Source organism: Camelina sativa, chromosome 4 (genome assembly GCF_000633955.1).
Source record: "Camelina sativa cultivar DH55 chromosome 4, Cs, whole genome shotgun sequence".
NCBI lineage: Eukaryota > Viridiplantae > Streptophyta > Magnoliopsida > Brassicales > Brassicaceae > Camelina > Camelina sativa.
The window spans coordinates 26,243,204-26,265,256 of NC_025688.1; the positions used below are offsets into that span (position 1 = coordinate 26,243,204).

Sequence of the window (22,053 nt, forward strand, 5' to 3'; positions counted from 1 at the left end):
AAGGAGTATAGGAAATGGTAATTATGTCGCTTTAAGAAAAAGATTATACAATCTTCGAATAATCCGCGCATATTCAAAATTTCGATATAGAGTTGGAACCAACATCGAAGCTAACTGTTGGGAAACAACATTAACCGTCATGTACACGTATCTCTTCGTCTATAAATGTATGTATGTGTGCATAACTTTAAAAATACATATACTCGTCCAAAGAAAACATATAAGTTACAAATGGAAGAGGTAATGTCAATGATCTTCCACGGAATGAAACTAGTTAAAAGGCTCGAGTCAAGTTTGCCGGAGAAGCCACCGGAATCGCTATCGACATCTCTCGACGAGATCGCGAAGACATTCGATGATGCTAACGAGCGGCTGAAGATGTTTCTAGAGATCAGGAACTCCGAAACTGTTTTGAACCAAACCAAACCGGTGGTTGTGTCCGTTTCAAACCAGATGTTAGTGCAGATGGAACCAGGTCTGACGATGCAAGAGTATTGGTTAAGGTGTGGCGGCTCAACGTCATCTCAGGGAGCCGAGGCCATGTTTCACACGCAGCTCATGGCCGTTGATGGTGGCGGAGGAAGGAAATTTACGGAAGGTTCCGGCGCTAGCGGTTCCTCCACGCCAAGGCAGCGGAGAAGGTAAATATACAATTAAGTAGTATTATTTTATTTGGTAATCAGTAATTAATTAACAAGTATAAATTGTGATATGCATAATGCGCTGAACAAATTGGCAACGTTAACGAAATTATTAATGAATGAACGGGGGATAGCAAAATATGAATATTAATTGAGATTTTGAGCTAAACACAAATATTCTGCAATTAATTATTAAGAAATGTTAATAACTATGTCTTACATATTTACTATAATTTGTTTTTTTTAAGATATGTTTTTAACATTACGTGCATCATGTATATCGTAATCATTTACAAAAATATAAGTTTTTGAAAGATTTTATGAATGATAACATAACCAAATCAGAACATAATTAAATATCTAAATATTTATTTTAAAAAAGAATTGACTAGGCTAGAGTCTTGATAAATCGTTGATATTGATGATTCCACTTTCAATTCAAAGTCTTTTCCTTTTCGTCTACATTTTAAAATGTTAACTCCATAAAGGGGAGAGGGTTGAACCAGTTACAATGTGACTAAAAGTGGAAAACCATCTCAAGTCCACTTCACGTGTAAACTTTCAAAGTTATTTATATGACTTTTTCTCTTTGCAATTTTTTCTTTTTTTGTGGAACAAGTTCTCTTTGCAAATTAACAAATGATAATGAAATATGCAGTACGTAAGTATGTACTAACGTAGGTTAAAATGAGTACGTTATTTAGGAAGGACGAAGGAGAAGAACAAACGGTGTTGGTGGCAGCGCTAAGAACAGGGAACACAGATATGCCACCTGACGATAACCATACTTGGCGTAAATATGGCCAGAAGGAAATTCTTGGTTCTAGGTTTCCTAGGTAATTTAACTTTACTAATCACTTATACTACTATTTATTGATTTATAATATTATCCACGTTCAATTACTTATCGTCCAATAGTCAAAGATTCTAGATAAATGAATATCTTTTTTCAAAAAAGTGATTAATGAATGAAAATAAAGGGTTACTTTAGTTAGTTAACTAATTTTACATCACATCACATGTTGTAATCAGACTCTTTTGATTCTTAATCACTATGTTTATTACTTATCACAATGACCATAGACAGTACTATATATTATTAAAATCCGGCTGAAAGTTGAAACTCATTGTTATAACTTTATAAGCATATCTAATTTCTCAGATTTCGTTATCACATAATATGAATCAACATTATTGCATTTAGTCCTTGTCAATTAATAACTACGTGCTTGCTTATCACATGGATGGTCCATGGAACTATGGAAGATTATTTATATCCTAACTCTGCTAAAAAATAATTAAGTAATTAATTTTGCAGGGCGTACTATAGGTGCACCCATCAAAAGTTATACAATTGCCCGGCCAAGAAACAAGTCCAACGCCTCAACGACGATCCTTTCACCTTCCGAGTCACATACCGTGGCTCGCACACTTGCCATATTTATTCAATCGCTCCTATCTCATCCGCCACCGTCACCGCTACAACCGCCACGGGTCATTCCATCGACTATGGTTCCCCTATACGCGACATGACCGACGCTATGTTTGGTAGCAGCGGGATCGGAGCCAACATGGATTTCATATTTCCTTTCAACGATCCACCTCATCGTTTCCGGCGGTTAGACGACGACGGCGACGGCCACCAATAGGTTTCCATCTATAGAGAAAGGGCATATTTTAGTTAACCAAAAGGAAAAGTCATGGTTTCATTTAATTTATTATTATTTGTATCAAAGTTTCGCACATTACAAGTGATGATCTGGTCCGGGATTCAGTCCTTTTAGGATAGTTTGGTTTGTTTTTTTTTTTTTTTTGACAAAGCAATAGTATTTTGTTACTAAACGGGTTGTTCAACTATGTATTTCAATAATTTTCATCTTCATTTGCTTGTTTACAACTAACTTCATGCATAAAAAAAAATATAGACTTAAAAAAGCGAAGAAGAACCTAAATAAACTATAATAAAATTATAAAATTAAACCAGCCGACAACATAAAAGATCTTTAAAAAAAATGGTCACTTCGTAAATATTCCTAAAAACAACAGATTAATTTTAATTTCTTTTTTATTAACTTATTCAAGTTTTTATTGTAAAGGTGATTAACAGGATCTCAAATAAACCATATAAGTGTAATCGGAACTTCCCATTGTGTTGTGTACACTTTATTTAATATCAATTAGGTATGTGAATATATACAAATATATACAAAACGGAGCACTTCAGCACTTTATTTACATATTTATAAAGCAAATACGATCGTTGTGTTTAAAAATTAATCAAATTTTGGGGAAATAGTTGTTTTGTCAGTATCTCACAAATTGTCACGAACTTCTTGGTGTTTTTTTTTTTGTTATTATTTTTTCTATAATAAAAAAGCTGAAAATCCAAAATAATAGAAAAAGGAGTCTTCAGTGTCTATATCAGCCACTCGAGTGGAAATGATGGTCCTTTCACCGACAACGCTACTCTCATGTATGGGCCTTTGTTCATCATGTGTGTTTGTTATGTCGACGGAGACGACACTTATACTCAATTATTTTTATAACTGTAAATTGTGACATATGTAAAAGATGTGTGAGGGGTTGAATACATTGAAAATTTAGTTTAGTATTTAGGTTTTTTAAATAACTACAAAAAAATCATCATATCTTGCAATCATCTTTATAAGATTTTGTTTTCATAAAAGTGAACGAATTTGTGTCCTACATATATGAAAATAAAACTTAATATATAGAAATCTATTGTATTGGAGATGATTAAAAAGGTTTCATGGAGTTACATATGACTTTGTCTAAACTTTGTTGAGTTTCAGGAAATCCGGACATCTTTATATTTTTTTTATTAAATTTTGATATAATTGATTTTAATTAAGAGAAAGAATCTTTTAAGAATACCACTTGTCAAAATAGAAAGTACTGTTAATTAATCTATGAAGTTAATTAATTTTGTTAATCATTTCTATGAAATTTACGTACGTAGTACTAAGTTTTCTATATATTTAGTTTCTATTTTTAGTAGAAAACTAGTCATGTACGTACCCAACAGATTTATAGCTTTGGTAATGTTGTTTTAGTTTGGTAATTAGCATTAATAATTGCCCTAGTGTACACGGCGATCCTTGTGTAAAGGCAACAACAAAAAGACAAGCACGCCAGTACCAAGATGCATTTGTCCCAATTACTTCCGTTTTAGAACCAAACATTCATAGCCGCAATTTGAATGGATAAGTCTCTCTTTACACTCCTTAGGAAATCACATTCATATATCATATTTATGGACTAAAATTATTGAAACCAACATTAAAAGCACTTACAATCAAATAGGCTACATTAATTATTTAAAGGAATTGTTGTTCTATGGGAGTTTGGCTTGGATATATGATATATCGGTAATCTATTTCATCTTTATTGTCAACCTAATGACTTATCTTAAATGAACTTGTACATGTGAACCAAAAATAGTGAAGAACACCAGATACAAAATGTATACTGTGTCAGTCCAAAAAATGAATAGAGATGTATATATGGTATTTTGTCAAACATACCAACAACGGTATTACATTCACTAAACATACTACAAGAGAAGGTGACAAATATTACAAAGCCTGATGATCTGATTCATCACTATGCACAATATGAATCAAAAAAGGAGGAAAACTGATCGTTGTCAACGAAACCAAAATGATGAGAAGTAGTAGTACTGATTTCACCACAATAGTATTGGTTTTGATGATCATCAAACATCATTATATCTTGCCAAACCAATGACAAATCCCCATCCGTAGAAGAACCTTCACAATACTCTTTAGAAAGATCACCATTGTTTTTTTCTTCCTCCTTCACTGTGCTTACCACTGTCACACTACTGATGTTGTTATCTTGCTCTTGTATCTTAGCATTGACATGGTTCTGAGCTGTAGTTTCAGCCACTGTTTTGTCCGAATCCATCATGATTTCGCTATCAATAGGCTCCACCTTGGCTTGTGTTTGGTCGTTGGCAGTGCACGTATGGTAGCCAATATATGTGATTTGGAACATCTCCGGATCTTGCTCCAGTTTCTGAACAAGCTTTGTTGCTTTACATCCTTGCGTTGGCTTGTGCGTGCATCTAAAATAACTTCTGCAAAACATTAACAAGAAAAAGAAAAGAATAAACGATTTAGGCCACTACAAAATTCATATAGTGACTTTAAGTCCGAAATTTAACATATGTATTATGTATGTATTGTATTTGTGCCTATATAAATACACATGTAGTAGCTAGACATAAATGGAGTAAGGACCTTGGAAATGTGGTATTAAGAATTTCCTTTTGTCCATATTTTCTCCAAGCGTATCTGTCTTCAAAACTTCTAGCTTCCACGACCCTTGTATGCGATCTCTTCCTGCAAAATCATAAACCATAAAAATTTGTTAATTAATGGCTTAAACCAATTTTGGATCTTGTGTTCATGTAAAAACAAATGCACGGTAAATCGTATGAAACAGCACTTATTGGCCCTATCCAATCAATCAATCATATTCATACGATTCTCTATCACTGCCATTATATGTTTTCAATTTCATATAAATATATATATATATATATATATATATTCGGATATTATACATATTAATATATCGTAGTTTTCATTTAACCTTTACGATAAATCATTTCAATATGGGGCACTACCACAGATTCTATATGATGCAATCCGTAGTATAGAATAGCAAATTGAAGTTAAAAAACTTTTTTAAACAATTCACATCAAAAGGAGATTAAATCATTAAATACGAATAAAAAATTAAAACAATAAATCGAAATTTGAATTTAACTTTTGTTTTTTCACTTACTTTCTAGTATAGCATCCTCTTTTACCCTTACCAACCCCTAATCTCTTCTTTTTACTATCACCGGAATCTCCTCCGTTGCAGCTCGCCGGAGCGGCCGAATCATCGCCGCAAGAAGCATTCCATGAACCCTCGACGGGGATGGGGACAGAGACAGCAACTGGATCGAAAGTATCAAGAACCGATATGGTTTTATGGAAAGAACCCAAGATCTTAGCAAGAAGCTCATCAACGGGATCCGGTGAACCCGACCCCGAAACGAGACGGGTCTGATCGATGAGGTGGTTAGAGTGTTGATGAGAGAGGAGAAGCTGAAGCTGAGTAGCGAATTCATAGCCTTCGACAAGTTGGTCTACAACTTTTCTCTTTATGGATTTGGTATTATTGTTACTATTCGAATCCATTTTTTATTTCTTTTGTTACAACAATATATATTGTAACTTCTTTTTTTCTTTTTAGGTTTTTGGTTTGATGATTTGAGAATGAAGAAATGTTGTAATATAGTGGAGAGAAGAAATAAGATTTTTTTCTGAGTTCAAGAGAGAGAGAGAGAGAAAAATCAAAGGAAGATGCCTAGGAAAGAGAGAGATGGTTCCGCATTATAATGAACATGAAGGTTATAGTAGGAAATTGATCAAACTCACTTGTGAATTGTATCATGGATTCGAGGTTATAATAGGAAAGTGATGAACTTATCTATTCACCCATTGGCTTAGCAAAGCTTTGCTTATGTCACATACATGAGGTGGAATGACGCCACCCACCTCCGTAACACGTTTGAGGGCTTTTTGGTGGGTATATTTTTTTTTTCTCCTTTCTTCGCGGATTTATTTAATTCTCATGAAAACGATCCAACTACTTGGTTAGTATTTAAATGTTTTATTGGGCAAAAAAAAAAGCTTTGTCTTTATCTTGGATATTTTTTTTTTTTTTTTTTTNTGAGAATTTTCATTCAAATGAGACCTCAACAAACTAGAGGAGGGTTCTTACAACATAATTCAAAATAAACATAGAAAGATAGGGGCTCCATGAGCTTAACAAAGGGAATTTCAAACTGAAACAGTTTTACAATATTTGAGAAGTCTATTGGGACCAAGGTGGACTCGTACTTGAAGTCAAACTTCACGATATCCTCGACCAGCGGGTGGCCAAAAGCGGCTCTAGCGGAAGACGCGGTTGAGCTTATAAAAAGGTGTCCCATGGGGGGACGCTTGTGGGGGTTTGTGCCAGCATGAGACGGTTCAAAAGCATGGGAACAAAACCCTTTAAGCTTTTAGGAACATACCTCATGATTCTAGATGAAGCTATAGCCGGGGAACGCCGGGAATGGGAAACCAGCCGTAACAAAGCAGGTGGGTCATCCCTCACATGGCAATGGAGGTAAATAAATTCCACACAAAGCTTGTAATCGGTTTGGTCCTGGAGAAAGTCAACAAACACAAGCTTTCGATCTAATGGCAGTGGGTAATACAGGGGATCAAAGGATTTAAGACAAGGGTTCACACAAGTTGTCGGATCAGGTTCATGGTTATGTTTCCACGAGGTAAGCATCCGGACCGAGTTAGAGAACCGACCCCGACGAACAAAATTAACAAGCAACTCTAAAGCCACCAATGTTCTGCTACCGAGGAAACCTCGACTTGACCAAGCAGAGAAAATCGGTACTAAAGGAATTGAACTTGACTTAAGCTTTTTAAGAACAGGACTAGGTAGGGAAGTTCTAACACTAGTCATATATTGTCGAGGGTGGGTCAGCGAAATCACATATTTAAAGGGCAATGGCCAAGCAAACATCAGCAGCAGGTGTTCAAGATAATGAAATGGATGCAACCCGAAGGATAACATTCGCAAGTAAGTTAAGGATACTGACCTGGGCCTTAAAGGATGAGAGCGTGGAGCAGTGTTTTTGGTACTGGCCCCAAAGGTGATAACTGGGCCTAAACATGGATGTAGGTCCATTATCGGGAACCCTAGAATCGCATCCAAGTCGGAGGTGGCAATGGAGTGGCGGCGAACTGGCGAGTAGTCATTCCGATTGGAGCCTTTGGGCACCGGTGGGAACAGGCTCGGCGAGAGACTGGAGTACCAGGTCTTCGCGGCGGCAAAAGGTTTGGAGAGGGGCAGAAGTAGCCTCACCTTTCCGGTTTCTTGCGGACATGACCTTCTGATCCGGGGAATAAAAATACCGAGCATCGTCATCTTACACCCCAGACAGAGAGATTTAGGCAAAACGAGGATTTGTTCAGATCTGTGCCTTTGGGAGAGTGTCGGGTTTACTAGGCTCAAACGAGGGTTTGGGGAGAGGGTTTCAGTCGGAATGAGGGTTGACAGGGAAATCTCTCGCCGTCTATCTCTGGAAGAGGATCTGGCGTTAAAGCTTTTCGACGGAGGAGAGAGGTTTTGAGAATGGGTCTGGTCGGTTCGAAGTGATTGAGATATGCAACAACAAAATAAAAGCAGAGAGCAGGACAAGTAAGAGACAGCGGAGAAGGAACCAGAGACCCGACGCCGGCAAGCCGGAGCTTCACCGGCGTCGGAACAAGGATCAATTAAAGGTTTCTCGATATTTGGACCTGAGAGAGAAAGAGATCTTTATCTTGGATAAGAGTTATAAAACTAATATGTTATTTTGTGACGTTCATATTATTTGTTCCATTGGCATGAGATTCACTTTCAAGAAGAAAAAAACAAAGAAAGGAGAAATGTTGACAAGATACATCGGACCAAACTCTTTTGAGAGTTATTATTAATATTAGGTCGAATAAACTTAAAACAGAATAACATTTACAATATTGTCAATCTCGTAATTTCATTTGGAAGTGGGGTGGTAATTAAAATATGATTGTATATGTCTTTCATATATAGTATGATCACAAGAATATTTATTTATACGTGCATATAGTGTCGTGCATTTACGAAAGTAGAAGGAATCAAATGAATATTCTCATAGGTGATTTTTGTAATGGATAGACTAACGTACTACTAAAACCAAATGATATATAAACTAATACATATATAGATTGTGGTGAGACCGCTTAGTTCGGATCTAAAAGTAGTAATCAAGATTAACCTCATTATATTAAGCAACGTAGTAATCAAGATTTATCTTTATGTTTTTTTAGAACTGCCATTAAAAGTGCCGAAAAATCACTAAAGTAAATAACTAATGTTAGGGTACGGATCATGAGCTTTAAATTCATTACAATCACAAGTCACACTTAAGCTTGTGTCAGCAGCCAATTGTCTGCTTGGCCCTGATCATTTTGGCAGTATTTAGGAATTTATTTTATATATATGAATTTTGAACTGAACAAAGATATTCACAGAAAATGTTGAAACTGTCACTATTAACAAATTTTATAATTTAATTAATACTCGTACAACTATTGAAATATTCGTTTAAGTCATCTTTCAATACCGGAAAAGTCACATTCTGTTACAGAAATTAAAACTTATCACATGATCATAAGAAGTAACTCATTTTGATCCGTTTGTAATATTAAAATTAGAAGTCATGAGTTTAATCAAAGTAACAATTTTTATTTTGGGTTCGTTAAATTATATTTTCTTGACGCATGAAACAAATGTAAAATACTAAACAAACATTTGTCTGGAATACTATTTGGGATTGAGATATTGTGACGGCACTAAGGAGGCAGGTGCCACTGAGTACTCCTCGGAGTCACAATAAATTCAGTCCACATTGTGCATCCACTAGCAAATCAAAATCCACAAGTCAAATCCATTTGTTTCCTTGTTATTTCTATATAGTTATCACATTTATACGCTTACTTTTTCAATTAATAACAACAAAATGGCTTTTACTAATTATTATAGTACAACTTAACGAAACAATCAAGAGTTATATAATTAATGATCGGTGAGTAGTATAATGGTGGAACAATGAAACATAAATGGAATATAACTTCGTACATTTGTTTCGTGATATTTTCGTTGTTGTAGTTGACTTCGATCGTGTGATTCAAAAAAAGGTAAGAATGTATTATTTCTCCGTTTGAACAAATAAATATGTCCAAGCAGGAGCAACTTTGTTTTACTTACTCGTTTACTCATCCAAACTCGGCATTTATCTATAAATCCCAACTGATTAATCAAATAATGTGGAGATTGTCAAATACGGACACTAGTTATATTCAAATGTTAAATTATTGTTTTCTTTCGGAGATGATAAGAGAAAGGTCAACGGTGAGTGGGGAACTGATATTGACAAATGACAAATGGTTATTAGAATAAGAACAATTTGTTACTACTAATACATCATTTTGTGCTTAATCTAGTCTTAAGCTGAGTTGTCTTAGAAATAATTAAGTAAACGGCCTCGATTAACGGATTGCTACTTATCGTTAAGACTACTCTGTCACGAAATTAAAAACTGTTATCGTTTTATTTTATTTATAAACATATAGTTCTTAAATGTGTAAGTTGAATCTTATTTCGTGCTATACCCAATCGGGGAATTCTTTTTCTCAAGAATAATTAATTAATCAATTCGTAAGAGAGAGTCCTGGCTTCGTACAAATCTAATTTCATATTCTTTTTTTTTTTTTTTTTTTTTTTTTTTAAATACAGAAAAATTCAGCAGCAATAAAAGTTAAAAAGTAGAACCCGTCAATAATTCAACTAGATCCAACTCATAGTTATAGTATAAATTATGGTCATTGTTACTTTATTTAATGTCTTGAATTGATTAGTCCGACTAATCTGTTACGGCAGCCACTGGTGTTTAAAGTTTTATTGTATTTAGAACTAAATACCATTTAGCGATCACTACTCAGATCTAAAACTACATGAACTTTTGCATTAACCAATTTTTTTTGTAACCTAGTGGTTCTGTCTTATTTCTATGGGTCGGCATTTGATTTCAACTAGGTACATTTCTTTTTAATTTGGTATTTATCTTTTGGCTTTTGATCGGTTCTATTATTGCTTGGCGTTTGTCAGTACCAAATCTGCAGGAACCACTCTTTATATTATAAAAATATGAAATTCATGATATATAATTTAGATATATATTGTTGATGATCAACAACTGTGTCTACATATGGAGCCAAAAGGTCTTTCAATGAACGAAGGGACTCTAGAATTATATTAAAACTCCCAAAACAAATACAAAAAGCCAGTGCTCTGCTCTCGTTTATGGATATTCTACTCGTGCCGGTTATTAGAAACTTATAATTTGATTTTAGATTTTGATACACTGCCAAGTGTCAAGTATTATATAACAATAGGGTTTTGATACACTTAGTAATTTTAAAATTTTAATTTTAATTTTAATAGATATGTACACGTAATACGTTATACGTTGTTAACGGCATGTGCCACATATATCACGTTTTCAAAACCTTACTTTGTCTTTGTTCCAATTGACAACATTACAGAACGACGAAACCGTAGAAATGTGAAAGAAAAACGGATATGGAATATCGGAATCATTAAACGTAAAAACTATTTTCGAGCTAAACTTATAACGTAAACTAATCAAAGGTGAATCACGATTGTTTCACAAAATTGAATATTTAGTAAAAAAACTTTTTTGCATGAATCATATATTCTTTCTCCATTTGCATATTATCATTTATGTTGTACTATATACATTTGTAGATCAGACAAATCACTCACTAATTTTTGCACCGAAACAATAACAATTTATATCTTATTTCGGTAAGTGTTTAAGTACGTGAGTTTTGTTTGGTTTTGGAGTTTTAGGTTTTAATTTTGCTATAATCTTAAATGTATATATTTTTTTTTGAATGAACTTAAAACTAGCTTTTTAAAGAGTAATAACAATCATTCATTGGAAATTTGGAATACCACTAGTGGAAGCTACGGAAAACAGAGCCATGGAAAGAAAGGAGAACTTTCGGCCAAACATATATATCGACAATTTGTCAAAAGTGTCTTCTCTGCTCATCGAAACTAAATTATTTAGCAAGATTTAGATAAACGAAATCATGGAGGTGAAGGTATCTTTGGAGAAATTAATTGAAGATTTTTCTAAATATATATATATTCACCTTTGTCTACATGACTCATTTTAGGCGATACATTTAACCTAGGTTGCATGGAAACGGAAACGGATACGCAGAAACGAAACGTTTCAGAAACGGGAAACAGTTTTTAAAAAAAATTAGGAAATGGAAATGTTTTGGAAACGTATGTACATATACATATAAATTATATATATATATATATTTATATAAATATATATATATATAATAAAACACCAAACATAAAAACCATATCAAAAAGTTTCAATAAATAAAACTTCAAATACAAATATTAAATAGTTGAATTAAAACACTAATAATATTATATATTTATATCTATAATGAAGTTTTATATTTTAAAAATATTTATTTATTAAGTTTCAAATTAAAAAAGAAGTTTTCGTCGTGTTTCCAAAACGGAAATGTAGTTTACATCGTGTTTCCAAACATAAATTTCTAGGAATCGTATTTTTGTGCCTTGTTTCCGAGTTTCCACGAGTTTCTGTTTCTGAAACGTTTCGGAAACGGGAAACGCACCTCGAAAAGAGTTTCTATGCAACATAGTATTTAACAAGGGTGAATAAATATTAAATACATATAAACTTTGCAATAATATATCAAGAGAAAACAGTTTTCTTTAATTAGCTTTGATTTTTACTCGTTGGAACACATGTATGTGTTAGAACAAATATTTGTTCCTGAAATTTGTGTAACTAGAAAATATGTCAACGTGTCCAACTAAAGAGTTGTCTTCTGATTAAGTGTACTATATTATGTAAATTATCACTTAATATAATATACTTCTAGGAAAAATGTTTCTAAGGTTTGGTGTTTTCGACTTTTCTAGAATTATTATGCCATTGATCCACTATTGCTTTTTCAAAACTTATTAAAATTTGATTTTGTTGGTTTTTTTTTTGTCAATTGGTTTTGTTGATTATTAAATAAAATTAACGCTAGAAACTCAAGTTTACCAAAATAAACACAGGAAAAATCAATAATCAGATCCAAATTTTATACTAACATAATTACTAACTGGTAAATTTGAAAATATCAATCTAGTAATCGTTGTTTGGAATTAGCGTTGCCTAAGTGAATTGTATGAGTATGGAATTTTTCTAAAATGATAAATAGACATAAAAATAAATTTTTAGATTTATAGGAACACTAGTTTGAATTCCTTTTAGGATTATATGATGTTCAAGCCATATGGATAATCTAAATAAACTTTTGGAAAATTATTTTATAGCTAAGTTTTGACTTCGGCTAAATATGGTTGAAAAAGTATGTAAATATATTGCCAACATAACATAGCTATGTGTGCAAAATGAGTACTACCTATAACCTACTAAACAACAACAAATGCAAAACATCATGCTACATCCCCAATAAGCTTATAACAAAGAAGGGTATCATGTATATCATAAATCTGCAAATTACGCTAGTGATTTCACACCATCAAATTCAAGACTCTGTAAGCCAAAGATTGGTGTGCTGAAATTAGAGATCTAAGTGCTACAACTTTGATGCCTATGAAAACAAGAGACAGTCAGCAAACCACAAATGCATATTGTGTAGCCAAGTATGAGGATAAATGGGTTCAAACCAGAACATTCGAAGGAGTCTTACCCTTATATGGAATGGCGCGATCAATGTCCTACCGCATTGAGATTGAGATTAGGATTTCCTGGTGTTCAGCCTCATCATAGGAAGCCAACAATGGAACACATATGCAAGAGACATGGGAACTACTGCTCTCCCATACATCCGGTCTGAGCTCTATTTCACTTACAACCTCTTCTACCAAAGATGCATTACATACGCCCTTTAAGTCCTTCTGATACTGAATCATTGCGCCTTCACGCAGTAGAAATTGTGACTATGCACCGCCAACCTTGTCAGACTTGTGCGCCCTTTGGTTTGGTTACGCAACATTATTGCTGACATTCGCACATGAGAGAGTACTCCAAAGACACTCTTCGCAGCCTTCAGCATATTTGTGTTCATCTCTGGTCTGATACGGTATTACTATTCTTACCGCTTATCGTCTTCTTAATAGGTTTACTTTCCTACTTATGGAGATCAGATCTGCCCTCACACATCGACCTGGCTCTTTCCCATGCGTCTTCTATGAGAGCGCTTCATCTTGCTCAAGACGGAGCTTCTACCATGGGTCTTCAATTTCTTTTGGAGACTTCCAACTAGACAGGACGAATTTTCTGAGATTTTCTTTCTCTCTTTAGATTCAGTATTTTGGAATCTTGATGAAAATACTTTATATTGAGATTGAGATTTCACATACCTTCCTTTCTAAAACACACATATTTCCTTATTATAATAACTACTTCCTTTTTGCTTTTAACATTTTTGTTAATATAATTTTTAGCGAGAAACACAAAAATTCAAAACTACTGAGTTGAAAGAATAACAAATCATATCGATTATTCTCGCAAACCAAGTAAACACAAAAACTCAATTGAAAACTAGAGGAACCAAACATCAGGACATAAACCCCAAGATGTAGCCTAATAATAAAGAGTAGATACAGGAAAACAGAAAGTAAGCAACCGATCCTTTGAAAGCTACTGATGTAACCACTTAACATACACAACAAATGCGCCATCTACTGAACAAAACTCTTGTATGACCAAAAACATCATAAATTATGACAATAACCGGTAAACCTGGTTGAGTGGTTGGTGGTATTATTCCAGTTATTGTCATTTTTTTTTTGTGAAACTACCATACTCTCCACGAAACAATTGAATCTGATCTCAGATTTTGATATAAAATCAAGAACAGAGGATTGAGAGAAAAAGAGAGAAACGATCGATTAGTTATCCTTTTGTATAGGCCATAAGATCAAGAAAATCAGTTGTAGTTTGGTTACAACACACGAAGCTCTCAAACAAAGAACTGAAGAAGAGAGAAAATAGAGCATTAACACTAAAGAAACAGATCATTTATCCTCCTAGAGTCTTTCCCTTTACCTAACCATCTTTTAGAATTGGTTTCTTCTTCTCCACCCTTTACCCCGAGCTTCAACCACACGATACTTCTCGGTTATCGACTTAACCTGACCAAGTTAGTTTCTATTGAATCAAATTATCCTATTAACAAAATTCTTAGTCATATCCGTAGCAGGGATCTTAAGTAATTAAGTTTGGTCTTTGATACATTAAACTTGAATAATAATCCCGAATAAAAAATGAAGACATGACGTGTTCCAAAAGTAGGGAGCCCATACTAACTAGCTAGCGACACAAACCAAAAACTCGAAAAGTGGAAGTTGGAAAAACACAAGAGTCAAAGCAACATACTCTGTCACTCGCAGATGTTTACATTGTAGAGGCCGAAAGGGTCTGGATATTTTGGAATCAATTCATCACGTATTATATACGACTGTTCCATATTGAAGAAGGAAACCTCAAGAAAGGATGAAGGTTTCTCAGACACAAAAGGATGTTCCAAGAGCTCATCCACAGTTGCCCTATCTGCAGGCTGCCGCTCAGAGCACCGTTGCCAGAAGTACTCTGCCACCGGAGGCAGATGTATTACCCCAAACATATCAAGAACCGTAGACCCTAGAGACCATACATCACTGGCGGGTCCGATCAATCTGTCCGGCGCCCCAACAATATACCCGGCCTCAGGCGGCTTATACGCCGTACGGGGTCCAGGAAACAATAGGCTAGTGTCCATAGTAGGATCTTTGGATAAGCCGAAACCAGTAAGCTTGAGATCCCATGGCTCTCCAGGTCTGCTGGAAGGGAAGACAAAAACATTGGAGGGTTTGAGGTCGCAGTGGAGGTAACCTTCCGCGTGAATAGCCTTGAGTCCTTGTAGAATCATACGAGTGGCGCGTCTGACACTATCTTCAGGCAATCTCCCACCAGCATCAGAGATCATCTTGTCGAGATTGCCTAAGGAAGCATACTCCAGGTAGATGTAACACAAAGTCGCGCTTTTGGTGTTACACTCGAAGTGAAGATGAGGGCAAGAAGCTTGGACGATGAAAGGGTTGGCGTGGAAGTGAAGCATCGTCTTAAGCTCCCTCTCGAGATTCTCGGCATGTTTGAGCGTACATGTCTTCTTCATGTAAGATTTCTCCAAGTTGGAATCATTATTAATGTTGGACACAGAGCCGTAGCCGTAGGTATCTTTGTCAATAACAGAGACTATCTTCAAAGAAGATTCCTCCGTCACATCTCCAATAACCTTTTTCTCCATATTAATTAATGATCTCTTTCTTTAGGTTTTAGTTTCTTTCGGTTTGGTAAAAGCTTATATTATAAATACGGAAATTGATTATGCTTTTCGGGAAAATTAACAATATCTAACTATGAATGTTTTGGTTGTTAAGAAAACGTAAAGCTAACATTTAGCTACAAATTTGATCTAGTTTTACAAAATTTGAGAGATTTAGTTTTCCAATAACAATTACTAAGACAATTCAAGCAAAGAGAGACCCGCCAAGAAATTTGGGAAGTGTGATTCCCACTTTTATAAACAAGGTCTTGATACTATGGTATCAATTCGCGTAAGATCAATCTCAACGTGTCAAGGTTTAGAATCTAAAGTCAGTGATCAAATCAACTTTGACTCGGTTAGATAATCCACTATTAACCCTGTCAAAGAATCTTATACGTGTCATAATTTCAATTCGTTGATTAAACAGAATAAATCTAATCAAAAATCGGATAATCGACGATATAATTGCCTAATTTGAACCTTGTGTATTCGTGTTACCCTAATTGATTAATCCGAATATGTGGATATCGTCTTTCACCAAAAACCCTATTTTTCTTGTTAGAACTTAATTTATCTTAATGTATATTTTGACGACGGCGCACAACACATAACTTCTTTTTTTTTTTGGAACATACATAATAATCTGTTACAAATTTATAATTAGGTTTGTCAAATGGGTTTCAGCTAATACGTATACGATATATTTGTCGTCATATGTTGAATAAACGCTATTAAACTGATACATAGATCTCGTCTGTTTAGAATGGGGATTCCCTATTTTCATTTATATATAAAAGTACTTTACTAACACGAATTCGTATCATGTACTTGGTGATAATTTCTTGAATAAGACCTTGTAAATTGTGAAATTTTAGGATTTTGAATAAACTATTTCACGAATCACCAAACCGCATTATCAAAATGTAAGAAGATACAAAGACACTAACACATTGTATATACATTTATTGTTAATGATGTAGCTTATTAAGCACATTGCCTGACCTCCATGATCCATATATATACCATCGGTAGTAATATATAAAAACCATAATTATTTAATTAATATCAAAATTAATTCCAACACAACCATCGATGATGATAAGTCATGAAAAAAGAAGAGATGTCGTTAATAAACATTCAATCATTAGATCAAGATCCGAAGACATTATAAATCAAGCAACTTCATTGAATTCCATTATACATATTATATCTCATTAGTACATATGCAAACATGCACGATATAAGATAAACTATTAATTACAATGATTCATTATTCATAATAAGATCGATCAAATTCAGAAACACAACCATAGATGGTAAAATCACGGAATATAGATAACATCACGAAGTACCTCAAAAACATTGAGATTCAATGACAATTGAAGAACCCCGGCTTCCGCAAATTTATAGAGCCCAGCAACCCTGTGAAAATTTTTATAGAGCACAACATCCCTGTAAAAATCTTTACCTTTAACCGTTGGCAACCATATCTTACCCCTCCCAACGCGATAGGTGCCTTCTGAATTCGTTTTGTAGACAGCAACATACAAAAATTCTGCTGGAAAATGCTTATCCTGAGATATCTGTAGCACTTCATTGAACTCAGGATCTCCTTTGCTCGTTACAACCTTTGTTTCGTATTTGTCCTTTGGATTTGTCCAAGCTCGAACCTTGTATTCGTAGGGACAACCTTTGGTGACTCCGATTGTTCCAATGACTTTCACGTTCAACTTTACTTCTTCACTCTTGATTTTTAATATTTCCCAGCTCATTTTTTCTTCTTTTTCAATATTGTATTTGAGTAGAATGGTTCTTTTTTGTGATTGATGATTCTACTTAAATACATCTTAATTATTTTTATTTTTTTTTGCTAACTCACAAGATTTGATATGTTTCCATCTATATTATTTTTAATGCATGTGTTCCACATCATTATTCTTTGTTCAAAAAACATAAAAATAGACGANGGTAGATGTAACACAAAGTCGCGCTTTTGGTGTTACACTCGAAGTGAAGATGAGGGCAAGAAGCTTGGACGATGAAAGGGTTGGCGTGGAAGTGAAGCATCGTCTTAAGCTCCCTCTCGAGATTCTCGGCATGTTTGAGCGTACATGTCTTCTTCATGTAAGATTTCTCCAAGTTGGAATCATTATTAATGTTGGACACAGAGCCGTAGCCGTAGGTATCTTTGTCAATAACAGAGACTATCTTCAAAGAAGATTCCTCCGTCACATCTCCAATAACCTTTTTCTCCATATTAATTAATGATCTCTTTCTTTAGGTTTTAGTTTCTTTCGGTTTGGTAAAAGCTTATATTATAAATACGGAAATTGATTATGCTTTTCGGGAAAATTAACAATATCTAACTATGAATGTTTTGGTTGTTAAGAAAACGTAAAGCTAACATTTAGCTACAAATTTGATCTAGTTTTACAAAATTTGAGAGATTTAGTTTTCCAATAACAATTACTAAGACAATTCAAGCAAAGAGAGACCCGCCAAGAAATTTGGGAAGTGTGATTCCCACTTTTATAAACAAGGTCTTGATACTATGGTATCAATTCGCGTAAGATCAATCTCAACGTGTCAAGGTTTAGAATCTAAAGTCAGTGATCAAATCAACTTTGACTCGGTTAGATAATCCACTATTAACCCTGTCAAAGAATCTTATACGTGTCATAATTTCAATTCGTTGATTAAACAGAATAAATCTAATCAAAAATCGGATAATCGACGATATAATTGCCTAATTTGAACCTTGTGTATTCGTGTTACCCTAATTGATTAATCCGAATATGTGGATATCGTCTTTCACCAAAAACCCTATTTTTCTTGTTAGAACTTAATTTATCTTAATGTATATTTTGACGACGGCGCACAACACATAACTTCTTTTTTTTTTTGGAACATACATAATAATCTGTTACAAATTTATAATTAGGTTTGTCAAATGGGTTTCAGCTAATACGTATACGATATATTTGTCGTCATATGTTGAATAAACGCTATTAAACTGATACATAGATCTCGTCTGTTTAGAATGGGGATTCCCTATTTTCATTTATATATAAAAGTACTTTACTAACACGAATTCGTATCATGTACTTGGTGATAATTTCTTGAATAAGACCTTGTAAATTGTGAAATTTTAGGATTTTGAATAAACTATTTCACGAATCACCAAACCGCATTATCAAAATGTAAGAAGATACAAAGACACTAACACATTGTATATACATTTATTGTTAATGATGTAGCTTATTAAGCACATTGCCTGACCTCCATGATCCATATATATACCATCGGTAGTAATATATAAAAACCATAATTATTTAATTAATATCAAAATTAATTCCAACACAACCATCGATGATGATAAGTCATGAAAAAAGAAGAGATGTCGTTAATAAACATTCAATCATTAGATCAAGATCCGAAGACATTATAAATCAAGCAACTTCATTGAATTCCATTATACATATTATATCTCATTAGTACATATGCAAACATGCACGATATAAGATAAACTATTAATTACAATGATTCATTATTCATAATAAGATCGATCAAATTCAGAAACACAACCATAGATGGTAAAATCACGGAATATAGATAACATCACGAAGTACCTCAAAAACATTGAGATTCAATGACAATTGAAGAACCCCGGCTTCCGCAAATTTATAGAGCCCAGCAACCCTGTGAAAATTTTTATAGAGCACAACATCCCTGTAAAAATCTTTACCTTTAACCGTTGGCAACCATATCTTACCCCTCCCAACGCGATAGGTGCCTTCTGAATTCGTTTTGTAGACAGCAACATACAAAAATTCTGCTGGAAAATGCTTATCCTGAGATATCTGTAGCACTTCATTGAACTCAGGATCTCCTTTGCTCGTTACAACCTTTGTTTCGTATTTGTCCTTTGGATTTGTCCAAGCTCGAACCTTGTATTCGTAGGGACAACCTTTGGTGACTCCGATTGTTCCAATGACTTTCACGTTCAACTTTACTTCTTCACTCTTGATTTTTAATATTTCCCAGCTCATTTTTTCTTCTTTTTCAATATTGTATTTGAGTAGAATGGTTCTTTTTTGTGATTGATGATTCTACTTAAATACATCTTAATTATTTTTATTTTTTTTTGCTAACTCACAAGATTTGATATGTTTCCATCTATATTATTTTTAATGCATGTGTTCCACATCATTATTCTTTGTTCAAAAAACATAAAAATAGACGATAAATAATGAGTATTAAATATTGTTTGAATAAAGAAAAATGTTGAATTCTTCTTAATACCATTTGGAAGTAAGAAAACCATAAAAACTAACAAACCAAATTGATTTGAAATTATTTAATATGGAAAAACACTTAAAAAAAAATTTATGTGTTTTTAATATTATATTCAAAGTTTTATTTATATATAATAACTATTTTGGTCATAATTCTTAATTATAACGTTTGACTACCATCCATAACATAATATAGTCAAAACTATATATGTAAAAATGCATTAAAACATTAAATGCCGTTGAATAAAATTCAAAATCTTAAGTATTGAAACTAGTAAGATAGCTACAAAATGAAAGGAAATTAGAGAAATGGATGTGGTGGCACAAAATAGTTATGAAAATGGCATGCAATTTTGTTATTTAAGATAATATTTTATTAAAATAAAAAAGAAAAGCCTAGAATTTTTACCCATACAACACTTTCTTATGTTTGCCCAAAAAAAAAAAAAAAAAAAAACAACACTTTCTTATTGGAGCTTATGCACATTCCGAACGTACATTCTAATGTCTAATTAAGCGAGTGGTGATGAGATTGTGCAGTTACATATCTCATATCTCTAAGCGAGTGGTCACTAACCATGCATATATATCGTGAGCACTTAACTAGAAAATATTACAATAGTTAAACACCTATGAGTTAGACTCTTTCAATTTCATGAAGTCATATTGTTTATACAAAATTTGGAAAAGGTTTGTCAAGCAATGATAAATTAAAATTACTTGCCTACCCATCCATTTTGATTAGGGTCAAAATCGTGACTTGTGCATCTCATGCTCATACAGTCTTTAATTTTTATGAATAATATACTTAGCTATTTTTAAACTTAATTGTGTAAAACATAGTAGGTTTTGCATGTTTTTTTTTTCTTTCTGCAGAGAAGACTCTTTTGAGCCATTGAACATGTTGGGTTTTCGTGTTAGCCTAATTTATTTATCCGAATATATTACAAATAAAATGATGCTACAGTACACGATTTTTGTAGTGTGAGGATATCGTCTACACCAAAAACCTGTTTTTCTTGTTAGGACTTGTTCTCAATTTATATTGTGACGACATATAACATTTTTTTTTTGTAACTAGATTATAGTTAGGTTTCAGCTTATAATAATATGTTACAAGTTTATAGTTAGGTTTGTAAAATAGGTTTCAGCTAATATATAAATGATATATTTTTCGTCATATGTTGAATAAACTCTAGAATTTTAAACTGATACATAGATCTCGTGTGTTTAGAATGGATTAACCCCTATTTTCACTTATCATGTACTTTGTGATGAATGATGATTATTGGCTTTAACCTTGAGAAAAAGTAAAGATTTGTTCGAATTTCTTGAATAATATATACCTTGTTGATTGTAAAACTGGATTTTTAGGTTTTGAATAAACTATCTCATTTTACCTCGCAAAGACCCTTATTTCACGGATCACAAAAAATGCCACACTACGTTTTAGCGTCTACTAGATGACTGTTTTATTTTAGTAGTTATTTAGTAGCAAAACAATCGCAATTCAGTCGCTAAATTTAGCGACTGTATTTTTAATCACAACTTACAGTCGGCAATTACATGTTTTCTTATAGTGTACAACATTAAATCCTCGGAAAAGATACAAATATACATTAACACACTGAACGTACATTTTTTGTAATAATGTAGCTAAACACATAGCCTGAACTCCATGATTCATACAATCAGTAGTAAAAGAACCATTATTAATTGAAATAAATTCCAACACAACCATCGATCGATAATGATATAAGTCATCATGAAGAAGAGAAGAGAGGCCCGTTAATAAACATTCAATCATTAGAACATCCAAAGACATTATTCATATTTTATCTCATTAGTACATATGCAAACATGCACGTACGATATAAGATAAACTATTACAATGATTATACATTATTCATAATAAGATTAAATTCAGAACACAACCATAGGTGATAAATCATCATGTAGCATAACCAAATACGTACCTCAAAAATATTGAGATTTAATGACAATTGAAGAAACCCGTCTTCCACAAAA

At 33.5% G+C, this 22,053-nt stretch overlaps 3 protein-coding genes across 3 annotated transcripts; 1 reads left to right on the plus strand and 2 right to left on the minus strand.

Moving 5' to 3' along the window:
• LOC104782559 (WRKY transcription factor 55-like) lies at positions 166-2,455 on the plus strand. Its single transcript, XM_010507523.2, has 3 exons — positions 166-641; positions 1,346-1,477; positions 1,960-2,455. Exons 1-3 carry the CDS (start codon positions 166-168, stop codon positions 2,288-2,290), a joined length of 939 nt encoding a protein of 312 aa, XP_010505825.2. The 3' UTR covers positions 2,291-2,455.
• LOC104782560 (probable WRKY transcription factor 54) lies at positions 4,101-6,119 on the minus strand. The gene is made up of 3 exons (XM_010507525.2): positions 5,475-6,119; positions 4,925-5,026; positions 4,101-4,761 (listed from the first exon to the last, which is right to left on the minus strand). The coding sequence occupies exons 1-3, from the start codon at positions 5,873-5,875 to the stop codon at positions 4,266-4,268; spliced, it is 999 nt and encodes a 332-aa protein (XP_010505827.1). The 5' UTR covers positions 5,876-6,119; the 3' UTR covers positions 4,101-4,265.
• Positions 14,804-15,709, minus strand: LOC104784323 (putative cyclin-dependent kinase F-2). The gene has a single exon (XM_010509366.1). The coding sequence runs from the start codon at positions 15,707-15,709 to the stop codon at positions 14,804-14,806; it is 906 nt and encodes a 301-aa protein (XP_010507668.1).